We start from the raw sequence: 12,362 nt of genomic DNA on the forward strand, positions 1-12,362 counted from the left end.
AACATGAGGAAAAACTTCTTCACTGTGAGGGTGACAGAGCACTGGAACAGGTTGCCCAGAGAGGTTGTGGAGTCTCCTTCTCTGGAGATATTCAAAACCCGCCTGGACGCGATCCTGTGCAACATGCTCTAGGTGACCCTGCTTGAGCAGGGGGTTTGGACTAGATGATCTGCACAGGTCCCTTCCAGCCTCAACCATTCTGTGATTCTGTGATGAGGTACTGGCATCTGTGCCTTAAGTGGGGGGCAAAAGGGGAGCTAGCAAAATGATACGAAAGAACAGTTTAGCAATAGAGAAAAGTGGCGACTTCCAGGAAATCTCTGCTACCATTGAAAAACTCTTAGAGAGACTGAGTTTCTTAGATGTCTATGCCATAGACAGAAGATGCATTAAAATACAAAAGCAGCCCCCTGGAGCCGTATGAATAGATCACTCGTGATCTTTGTTAAGAAATGCTGCAGCAGTATTGCCAGCTGTAGGTGGAGAGCTTTATACCCCTCACTCCTGGAGACTGAGTTTATAGCAACATACAAATGACCGTACTGAGTTAGAAGAAACGTCTGTCTTGCCCAGGATCTGGTCTCCAACAGCGACCGGGAACATGTTTACAGAAAGAGCATGAAGGTACTGTTTGATGATACAACTGATCTAAAAGCTTGCTGCCATCCCTTCATCCCTGTTCCATATGCTCACCCTGCTCTCTGCCACATGCTGTCATTGCTTCCCTTACTCTGGTACTCAGTGATGACCCACTGAGCCAGTTCAACAAGCTAAACCAGCAAAAACATAACCAAGCTCCCCCACCTCCAAAATAACCCCCAAAGCTTTCTTTTGTTTTAGTGAGCTGAATTAGTTGAGGGAAGGGCTGACAGCACCAGAGTCCATGAAAGAGAGGGCACCATACCACGCATCTGGATATCAGGAGTTGGAAGGCAGGAGCATGTTTTTCAGCATCAGTGAGCCATTGGTTCATCTCTGCAGTAGCCTAGGAACATGATTTGTAACCCTTGCAAGCAGAAAATACTGTGAGACCTAGGAAAAGGGCAGTAACATTCCTGCGAGAGAGGACCTCTGTGAAAATTGTCCAACAGAGAGGTCAAACCAGGGCTGCCATCACAGAACAACAGAGATGAAGCATAGTGCCAAAAAAGGGAAAGCTTTTTTCCTGAGTGTATTATGAGGGAAGGAACTTGTTTTCTTTTCATTGCAATAAGCTAACAGAATGCTATGGGAAACATTAGGAGCAAAGCCAAAATTTCTGTCTCAACCCATGCTACATCAAAGTATAACTATGTGCACATACACACCAGACATATCTGCCATACAAGCATATACATACATAGGTTTACACATGCATGAATTTTATATGCACGCACCTGTGCAATGCTGTAAGCAAGCACACGCATATACACAGGTGCACAGAAGTGCGGACAGCACCTGATGCATTCCAGCAAGGCAGAAAAAAGAAATGAAAGATGTTCCAAATTAGTTGAATTCTGTCTCCTGCAGAGCTAGCCCATCCCTGAGGATAAAACAGGAGACAACAGGGCAGTGCTGCACATCCTCGTGCACTCCTGCTGGCTAAATGGTCTCAATTATAGGAGACCGCCACCTCAGCAGGTCCCTTGCCACATCCTCTGCAGCTTGCATCCTCTGCACCCTTCAGTGAGTAAGGAAATCTGGAGATGAAGCAGCAGCTGGCAAGGCCCGTGCTGATTAGAAGCAGCAACAGCCAGGAGCCCACCACTGTCTCCTCAAGAGGCTTCAGGTATAGTTATCATTTTAGTCCAGCAGTTATAATCCCAGCAACAAACACATTCTTAAGAAGAGTTGGTGCTTGCCTCTAATGTTATTATTTGGTAGAGCCCAGCACGAGAGCCAGGTCTGTGCACATACTTACACCCCTTCTCTTAACTCTCTGCCCATGCTTTGTTGCACATGAATATTTGTTTATGGTGGTTGCTGCCAGGGTTTGGAGCTTAACTGTGACTGAAATATAAGGCTCTCAGTGTAAACTCCAGGCTGTCAATAACGGGGAGACACAGAAGAGGAGAGAAGGTGGTTAGGGTGACAGCCAGATGGGGCAAGGCTGAGACACTGCTAATGAGCCTGGGTGGAGCAATAAAGGCAGCACGCAGCAGGCTAGGGGAACAGAGGTAGAGACCTTGAATAGAAAGCAGCATGATAATGAGGCCATAGTGCTTTGCTTTAACTGCTTATGCTGTGCAGTCTGCAGCCTGCTGTGCAGGAAGAAGGTAAAGGGGAGTTGAGTTATTTAACCAAACTAAATAACAAGGAAGTCATGTCAGCACAACAGCCTGCTTTCACAGAACAATAGTCCCCTGTTGCTACATAAACATAGAGATCCAGGCTAGCTGTGTATTTTCTAGCAAGAGACAATCTCCCCTGTGCCTGCTGTGGATTCAAACAGCTCTATTAGCACCATGAGGGCGGGAGATCTGCCATTGTCACAGGAACGGGATTGACCAGCTGTGTCCCCATGGGCTCCAGCTAGTCAGAAAGCAGCTCCTTGTAGCAAGGGTGCTATATAAAGAGGATTGTCTCCAAATGGTTAGGACTAGGTTGACCAGAGAATAATAGTTGACTACTGATGTAACCTGCCAAGCACTATGTCCATCAGTGGTGATCTTAGCACTGTTTCCACAGGTAAGCCAGGAGGCAACTCGTTGCTCCAGGCTTATCAGCTTTTGCTAAGTAGCATGTCTGTACAGCTATATTGACTACCTAAGGGCAAGCCTCTGAGTAGGAATTTGTCTCAGCCAGGACAGGGTATCCAGCAAGCTCCGAAGGTAATGAAGGGAAACTCACTGATTAGAGACAGGTCTAGGAGGGGCTTGTATTCTTGTTTCTGCTCCTGGTTGTGCAATTCAGCATTTGACCCTGGGCAAATTGTTTCTTTGCTCTGTTAATCAACTGCTCTATTTGTAAAATGGGATTAACACTACCTTTTACCTCAGACTGGGGTCTCTGATTCCTGATTTCACTCAGTGTCTGTGCAATACTTTGAGATCCTGGCATGGAAAAAGCAAAGTATGAAGCCAGCAATAGCAATTTCCTGCTGTGATGTATAACAAGGATGCATTGTTAAAAACATATAATCAAGACAGCAGATTCTGCACACAACTAAAGGTTGATGGGTCTGCAAAAACTATGTTCCTGTAGGAAGACAAAGGCTTAAAAGAAACACACCACCCATGAGGATTCAGCTGGGTGAATATTCCCATGCTCACATTTTCAAGGGACCTGTCACTCACAAGAAATCCATTGTGGAGAAGGTTCAGTGGAAGCAGTAGCTACAGGTGGAGGACTTCCACAGTTCACCTCTCTGCCAAAGGCTAGCTTCCAGCAGAAGGTATAGCTGAGAGGAGCTGTAGGGTGATGACATGAGCTCCCCGTGCTCTTTGAAAGCCAGAGGGATGATGTAGCCTATCAACTCCAATTAGCTTCACTGCAAGTGCTTAATTCCTCTTGCTGTGCAGGTATTATTTGTTTAGTTCTTCAAATTACTTCTCTCTGACTCCCAGTCCCAGAGGATGTTGACGTGTATTAAGTATGTTGCTAGCAAAATGCTCTGTATAGGAAACCTGCTCTTGTTCATCTGCTTTGAAGATGGACAACTCCATCAGGTTTGTAACTGCTGCTTGCTTGGTGTGAAAAGTGGCTCATCCTTTTCTCCTGCATGTTGCTTATTGTTTTTTTTCCCCCCTTAGAACGAGTTTTACCCACACTCCCCAATCCTTTTCCAGGTCAGTATATGTTTTATGTCAAAGTAGCTCTCTAGCCGGGTCATTCTCCATCATCCTAATAAATGCTAACACCTAGAGATGGGTATAATGGTTCAGAAACGCAGGAAAATAAGGGCTGTCCCTTCTCTTCTGCATGTCATTTGCTCCCTTCTGCTCACTTCCTTGTCCTTCCCCTTCCCCCTCCCTTTCCACAAAACCAATCAGCTGAACAGGAGCAACCTTTAGCCAAGCTTTGAGGCTCTGATATTGTGTCCTCATCCAGATCCGGACAGCCTTCAGTGAGGTTCAGTTTGTCATCAGACACACTCCTAATACATATTCCAGTCCTAAGCTATCTTTGCTTACATATTCTGATCTGGATGAAAAGCATAAGCAGACCTAAAATCTTGCAGAGATGGTGGAGCGAACAAGTGAGCAGCTAAAAATTAAATTGCTACCAAGAGATTTTCACTCTAGTTGTGCAAACTATTCACAGTGAAACATCTTGTTCTCTCATTCCTCTGTCAAACACACCCAGATGTGTCTGTTACACAGTACTGCATTTGAGGGACAGAGCCTGAAAAGAAGCACAAGGCAAAAGCATGTAAGATGGTGAGATGCTACTGACTGGTTTGTTCCAAAGAGAGGAGGTATGAAGGCAAAATGGAAGTGAAAGTCTTGAGTATTTTTCATGTCTCTGCCACATGCTGCCCAAGTATGTCTCAGGTCCAGGCAGTATGGCCCGGACTTGCATGAGATTTGGAGTTTGGATGCAACCTTGAGATTCTGAAAGAGCCCGGAGACTCCGCAGTTCCCGAAATGAGGCTATGTCCAGGTGTTTGAAACTAAATCAACAATAAAGCAACCAGTCCCCTTAGTCACTTAAAAAATGGTTGCCTAGAGCTCCTTCATATCTTTGTTTTACCACCATATGGTGAAGATATTGCTACTCAAATCACCGGGATGTTCTGAGTCCTAAATAGTTAATGTCTGCATAGAGCTTTGAGGTAGAGTGTCATTATGAACCCAGGTTGTTTTGCAAAAGGGCACCTGCCCAAGTATAGCACCTGCAGGTACTCCCATGAAAAGAACAATAAATGCTGGGTGTTACATCAGCTCCATTTAACTATTCTGCATTTTCAAATGAAGCTCTGCTCTTGGCAACTTATTCAGGCTCAGGATGTAGCCACAATTACCTATTTAAAAGGCAAATCTGCAAATACGATTAAAGAAAAGTACCTTAAAAAAAAAAAGAGGGAAAAAAAAGAAATCAAGATACCATTAAAATTAAATCCCGGAGAGTGATTTGTAAATAACATTCAAGGAGCTGAGAAAAGGAGTAAAGTAGACCATTGGGAACCTAGCATGGAAAAATAAATCCAATTAAACAGCATTATCATATGTACTACAAATGAAACTTGTGCTTGGATATGAAATTAAAGTTGCTGAGGCTGTTTGGGATGTAAGGTTTTGAGGAGTTTTCCTAGCTTGGGTGTTCTTTTTAAGCCAAATTTCCAATAGCAAATAATTTTGTCTGATGGAAAACCCAGGGCTCTTTCTTTTTATGATTATTTTTATTATATATCCTTAAATTCCACAGACAGGCAATGTTCATTTTTTTCATAGCCAGCTCTGTTTACAGCTGGTTTTGAATTAGTAGCCCATTAAGGTAAATGATAAAGCAAAAACTACAAGTGAGCAAGGCCCAGATTTCCATACCACATGCCCCTCCTAATCAGGCTGCCAAGGCCATCCTGCAGAGCTTTAGTCAATCCTTTAAAACACTCTCCTCTCTGCCTTTGAAGTTGTTTTTTTTTTTTTTTTCATTTTGCTGCTTCCTGTTCTCCTGAGAGCAAGTCCAAGAACATCCTGGTGTGACATGACTTCTGCAAGGAGTCTTCAGGAATTTGTGATGCCAAATGCTGGGATATCTCCAGTGAACCAGGACATGCTAAGAGGATTTTGCAAAGGGGGAAAGTAGAATTTAAATACTCCAGGCCTCATTTGTTTTTTGAAAGCCCCTAGCAGCTTCCTTAATGTGGGCATTCAGTGCAGATATTGGCACTTATCTCAAAGTTTGCTTTTCCTTTGCTGCTTATCTTCAGAGAAACCTTAGGCCTGAAGTTTTCTTGTTTGACCTTTTCCCCCAATGAGTTTATGTTCTGGGACGCAGTCCTCAGCTCTTAAACAAGCCTCTCCTCGGTGACCAGAATCATGTCCTGCTTCTTCTTCCTGCCTCAGTTTCATTTCTCTAAAGCCTCTGTAACACTTTCCTGCCCTGCGGGGTTTTGAGCATTAATTTTAAAAAGCAGGTGTTTGGAGATGAAGACCACTGTACTCACAATAAGCATTGCTATCATTAGCTAGCTGATGTGGAAACACCTTGCTTTCAGGCAGGCTAGAGACTCAGAAGAAGCCTGTTCTACTAAATACATGGTATTTGAATTTGATGAGGCTGTTTCCTAGAAGGCTGGTGGAGCCCAGCTGATTCAGCTCTCAGCTGTGCACAGTTGTGCCTGGTAAACTTTCCAGCTCTCTTGATTTTGCGGCAGGGCATTCAAAATGCCCTGAAATGTCTTCTGGGATGATGTCATATCATTACATTTTCCTGCCTGCATTGTAACATCACATTGTAGTGAGAAGACACATCAGGCTGTCATGATGGGGACCTTACTGCATCATCAAGTGGCTTTTCAAAAGAGTTTCCTCTGGAAAGGGAGAATTTGCACATTCCCCAGAACACCTGCCAAGGTCAGGGCCAGTGGGATCTCTGTTGAGCCTCAAAGACATCTGTTGCAGTTATGGTACTAGCTCCATCTCAGTCCTCTGTCAACCCTCACCCTCAGCCCTTTGAACAGAGACTCCCCTGTGGTTAGTACTCAGTGTCCACACAGAAATGACTTAGCCAGACTGACAGGTTTCAAAACCTGTAAGTCTACCTGGCAGGAATTTTGTGACCAGGGTTTACCACAGATTAATCAATGGCTTTCTCAGACTGAAATATGGCTAGCTTGAACACACCAGGAGCTCTGCTGGGAGATGCTTTGTGTCCCAGTGAGTGGCAGCATCCAGAACCACCTGGAGTAACTTGCAAGGGCATCAAGCATGCAAGCAGATCTTTGGGACTTGGTCAGACAAAGTCCAGTTACAGTCATCAGCAGGATAACAAAAGATTTATAGCAGTAGTGTGTAAGTAACTGGCGGAGGGGGAAGGAAAAGGAAAATGAGCAGTCCTGTCTTTCTGCCAAAAGGCATACTGATCGGAGAATGACCCTGGATGGACTGTAGATCATAGCTAGTCTGCATTTAGCTGTAGCCTATACTGTCAGTAATGCCTTCATCAGGAGGGTGGGAGCTGGGGGAAGGAAGGAAGGAAAGAGATGTTCATTTGGGTCTGATGACCAGAGTGGAAAACACAGAGAGAGTCTTTTTTGTAATACCCTCTGAGTCCTCTTCCCCGCTTCCCTCCCCATGGAGGTCCTAGCTGTGAAAAGAGAGAATTCATCTGTTGCAGTGATCACCTCCACCCATCCTTGCTCCCCTTTCGCTTCCTCCCATGCATGCCCTTACCGGTTCTGCTCTGCAGACTGCTCTCCTGTGAGCTGGTTCTGTTTTGGCAAAAGGTAAACATCTAATTATTTTGAAACTTAGGAGAGAAATGTGGGGAAATACATCAGACTGTAAAGGGTTAACATATGAGAGGGCTTGCTGATTAGCAAGTAGCATCAGAAGAGCTGACAGAAATCAGTCATCTCAGTGCAGTGTGGCCAGTTAAGGAACCCAACCATCTCTGAAATCCTCTCTCTCCCCACTGACACCAAAATTTGCTTTCCCAGAGGGAGTCCATGAAAGGGTCAGTGAAAACCCAAGCCTTCACAGCCTTTAAAATGATTCATTATTTGGTAGAGCTGAGGAAGCTGTAGCATAAACAGGCCAAAAAGTCCAAATTTGTCCTACTGTGATCCTGACACAGAAATGACAGCAGACAAAATTAATGGCTGTAGGGACCAAGTATAGGAGTGCACTTTTGGAGCCATTTGTGTGTCAGGTATTTCCCTAAATTCTCAGGCATTCAAGAGCCATAGTTCAGTTGTACTCCTCACTGTGTAGTGATGTGTACTTGACTACTTAGAGAGAGCGTGCCCCTCTCTTCCCTGAATGCTGGCTGATCTTTGGGCATCGGCATTTGTGGCAGAGCTCAGTTATAATGCCCGTTACTCTGAACAGAAAGCACAACTCAAGGCTCACCCTGCTGCCTGCTGATGGTATCCAGCCAGATTTTCCAAAAAGCTCATTCTCCATTTGGTGAGTGCACAAGGGCATGGCTCTGCAGGGTGGACACTCAGCCAGGCCAAGCTTCTCTTCTTGCTTGGGGTGAGCATTCATCTCTGCCAAGCTAGTAGGCACTGCAGGCTGGGATCACGTTGGGTGCTGAGCTTGCTGGGATTTCAGGCCAAGGCAACAGGACGGACAAGATAGAATGAAGAGGAAGGCAGACATCATATTATTTGCTTCTTGCTCCTTCATAGGTATTGAGCAAGTGGTAACATTTTATCTTATTTTGACCATGTGGTTAAAAATGAATAAAATCAAAGCCAGAGGTGATGATAGTGTCTTCCAAAAGGGGTAGTGGGGATTTGTTGGTTTTCAGCTGGAAACACCACCTTACAGAAAAGAGAAATGACAAGAATTATTTCTGTTTCTATGGCTACTAACATTGCTTGGTATTTTTTGGATAGCAATAGACAGTTTCTGTTTGCTGACATTGTTTTAAAAAAAAATAAAAAAACTGTTTGCTTCTTCCCACAAAAAAGCCAAAAGAAAAGAAACTAGCTTTCTTATGAGAAAAAGGGAGAGAGAGAGACAGAGACAGACAGACACAGAGAGAGAGAGGGATGGCTTTATTGCTTCATCTGTTTCTGTACTTTTTGTTCATTAATTTTGAGAATGATTTATTCCAAAATGAGCCATGGATTGCATATATTTGCATAACCCTCCCCAGTAGCAATGCTGTGGAGAATCCAGTGAGTGAGGAAGAGCACAAGCAGAGGGTAAGAACTGAGACTGGAAGTCCCAGAAAGATATTCCTCAGAGCTGGGCCCTTGCACTGGGATAGCAAAGACATTTCAAGGTCTCTTTAGTCACAGGTGTGGCTTTACATGGTTGCAGCACACAGGACAGCACTGCAAAATAGAGGTCCAGGTTCAGCCGCTGGGTGGGAGCGTGGAAGTTGGGTGAAACCAGGTGGGGGAGAATGTGCACAACTGCACTGAAGAGATTAGTAACAAACTCATGGAGGAGCAACTGCAACGGAAAACCAGTTGTCAGGAAGAGACACCAATAGCGTTGGAGCTGTATCATGGACAGATTCCCCTGCAGAGCAGCGCTCATGCAGATGAAAACTTTCCTGAGCCAGATATCCCCAGCATGGAGGATGCTTATAGCCTGATACCATCTGTAAGTTAGATGAGCTTCTGAAGCCACCAGCTGAACCTTCCTCCTTCGAGAGGAGCTTATACCCACTGCACAGCAAATGTACCTAAATCCTTGCTCTCTCCCTCTCGCTCTTCTGATTTCCCTTGCTCAGCTGCCAGCCCAGCTAACTGGAACTCAAGTGTAGAGGGCAGCAAGGAGGAAGGTGAAGAACAGCCACTGTTTCCTTGATTTAATCCTTAAACACACACAAAAAAATTCTCTCCCTCAAAAGAAAATGGCCAAAGAGTAATTTCCACCTTCATCCTCCTCACCCCCTCTTTCCATTTCCACTGAAAACCACTCAAGAATTTGCCTAACAAATTGGCCTTCCCCTCTGGTTATTGTCCCAAGTGAACAGTCTCTCCATTCACTAACCCATGACGGTAAGTCGGTTTGGGAAGCAGCAGGTTTATCTTCCCAGCTCAGGCGTTGCACCGGGCCCGCTTGTGAACCGGTTGCCATTCAATGCCTGCTCTGCTGTTGATAAAGCGCATTACACATGGCTGGGCTTGCATGATTAATACAGCTGTCTAAGCGCTCTCTCTAAAAACAAAAACAACCAGGAGAAGGGAGGTGCGGGATTTGAGAGGGAGGGAGTGCACAGGGTGAAAAAACAACCATTCCATAGAAATCAGGCTTGCAGAAAAAGCTGAGTTCTCCTGGCAGGCCTGCCCTGCCATGGGCAAGGAGGCCTCTCAGTAGAGCTCCTGAGCAAAAGGGACAGGCCTATGGGCACGGGGAGCGAAGGGGAATTGCGCTTGGCCCTTCCTCACCGTCACCTGCATGTGCCGCTGAGGTTTGGGGAATGGATCCATGGGCAGGAGCAGATGTGTTGTAACCAGCATAGCCTCAGTGAGGTCCAGCCAGGCAGCCTCCACGGTAGGTGTCACAGATAGGTGCGCACACTGGCACACGTGTACATTCACGGGCCAGACCACTGTATGCACCAAGCACGCACACCCCCTGCTCAGAGGTGCATCCCACGCTCATGGAGCAATTTTCGGGCACCCTAGAGCATGTAAAGGATGAACAGAAGTGGCTGTGGGCCTGCCTCTTTTCCATTGCACCTGACTCATTCAGCTAACGGCCAGTTCAGCTTCCTGTGTGATAGTTAATGTTCCTTTTTGAATTGATTAGTCTGGGAATGGGCTGCAGGAAGGCACAATGGCTCTGCTCCAGCGTTACTCATGCCTGGGCCAGCACACCAGCATTAAAGCCATGCTTCCACTTTTGAGGCTTTAAAGTGAGCAGGAGTCTCACTCTGGAGTTACACACAAATCTGCACATCTGTACTTTGATGAGAGCTACAGATGGCACAAGTAATATTTGCTTAGACACCGCTTTAGAGACATGCACTAGTCTATGGGCCCGGCTTTTTTCTGATGACATCTATAATTCACTGAAACACTGAGAAGTGCACGGACTTGTTTATCTGGCTCCCATGACATGGACACCATGTTTCTCACTGTTCACAAGCAGCCTTTGTCGAACGCTGGCTAAAACCTCACCTGCAGTTCGTTCCATTCCTGCACCATGAGGGATGGGGTCAAGGGACCTTCTGACCCCACAGGGGTGGCCTCTGTGAGGATCCGTGCAAGGGGTCCACTGAGAGGAGCAGTGGCCATGAGGAGACCTTGAGGACAGGCTGGGGGGGGGGGGCACGTCCTGCAGTGCTGCTCTTGTAAACCCTGCACTAGAGGTACTGGAAGGGAGGGAAGGAAGGACAGGGGCAGCAATATGACTGAATTGCAGCCCAGCACACTGCCAGCCTGAGCAGGTGGTCGTGGTCTTCAGAGGTAGCAGAATAACCTCATACATGCTGGTCATTCTCCACCCCGATTTAGTTGTCCTCCTGCTCCCCTTCCTGCAATGACCCCCTTCCCAGACATCCCCCTTCTGCATTTCTGCTCATAGCCACCCATCCCATGTTGAATACCCAGAAAAGCATGTGGAAAACCACTGCAGGGACAAAATGGGTAAACAAACATACATAAAGCTGATGAAAATATTAATTTTTCAAGAGGCTCAAGAGCTTCTGATTAGCAAACTGGCTTCCTAGGGACGTGTGCGCTCAGGTTGAGAAGGGGCTGTGTTCCCCTTAGCTGTTTGTTCCCTAATGAGAAGCCAAACTGTATGCTCTTGTCACCTTTGGTCTGCTGAGGATAGGGAGCAGTGCTATACACGTGTGCTTGAGGTCTGAAGAGGGGAGGGATTTCCATATCCTCAGAAAGTGTAAGCAGAGAGAAAAAGCTTAGCTCTCCCCCATGAGCCTGTGCTACACATTTTTCGGATCTTTTGCTTGTAGGATGAGAGTCTTCAATGGATGGTTTGAAGACAAGGGAGTTGGAAGTAACTGATTTTGTATCAGTAGTTTACCAAGTGTTTTTAAAAAAAAAATCTCCTGCAACTATTCAGAGAATGAGAAGGGTGAGAGACTGTTTTTTTCTCAGCTGTGAGAAAATATTGGAACTTTTTGATATCTACAGAACAGATCCGGTAATGAAATACTTTGAAACATATTTGGTCTTCTAGTCACCACGAGCCTCATTGATCAGGATAAAAGTTCAGTTCTAGAATAGCAGTACTGTAAACCAGCTCTAGGATAACTGGTGTAAGTGGCCATCTCTTGAATACTATGACCTTCTTAGAAAGAGACTGAGAAATACAATCACAGGGATAGTCTTTAGGCCTCAGGGAAGGATGGGTGAGCTCCGTTACAGAATGAATCTTCACTAAGACATGAGGAATGATAGATGAGTACTTACAACACCAGGAATGAGCTCCAAAACATGGGGAGGAACTGTTTAATGCTAAAAAAACATGAGCAAATTCTGGAAGACGTTAAACAGTGTGCTAAGATTGAGCGACACCAGAGACATTTCCTTAATCTTGTTGGAGACTTGCTAGAAGGCATCCTCTCTAGTTTACACAGTGGAACTTCTTCTTCTAGAAAAGCCAGGTTACTGCCAGTGCAGTAAGAGCCAAATTTTAATTACAGGAGCAGAACCCCTACCAGTAAAGACCCCACAGATATTAGCTGGTAGTGAAAACGGGGTACAAGCGAGTAATGAGCAAAACAGTTTGAACATTAAGAACAGGGAGTGCAAATCATGTCGTCCTCTCCAAAGGGGAGGGGGAAAG

At 45.5% G+C, this 12,362-nt stretch overlaps 1 protein-coding gene across 4 annotated transcripts in view; it reads left to right on the forward strand.

Annotated features, from left to right (window-relative positions):
* Positions 1-12,362, forward strand: part of LSAMP (limbic system associated membrane protein) — a 1,042,261-nt gene that overhangs the window by 1,020,020 nt on the left and 9,879 nt on the right. For 2 of the 4 annotated variants that reach the window (XM_026056894.1, XM_026056895.1), the window contains exon 7: positions 3,732-3,767. The exons of the other annotated variants lie outside the window; for them this stretch is intronic. In XM_026056894.1, coding sequence (XP_025912679.1) covers positions 3,732-3,767 — 36 coding nt within the window. The remainder of the gene's footprint in view (positions 1-3,731; positions 3,768-12,362) is intronic. 4 annotated transcript variants of the gene reach the window in all.

The sequence above is a fragment of the Apteryx rowi genome, unplaced genomic scaffold (assembly GCF_003343035.1).
Source record: "Apteryx rowi isolate R43461 unplaced genomic scaffold, aptRow1 scaffold_134, whole genome shotgun sequence".
In the NCBI taxonomy this organism is placed as follows: domain Eukaryota; kingdom Metazoa; phylum Chordata; class Aves; order Apterygiformes; family Apterygidae; genus Apteryx; species Apteryx rowi.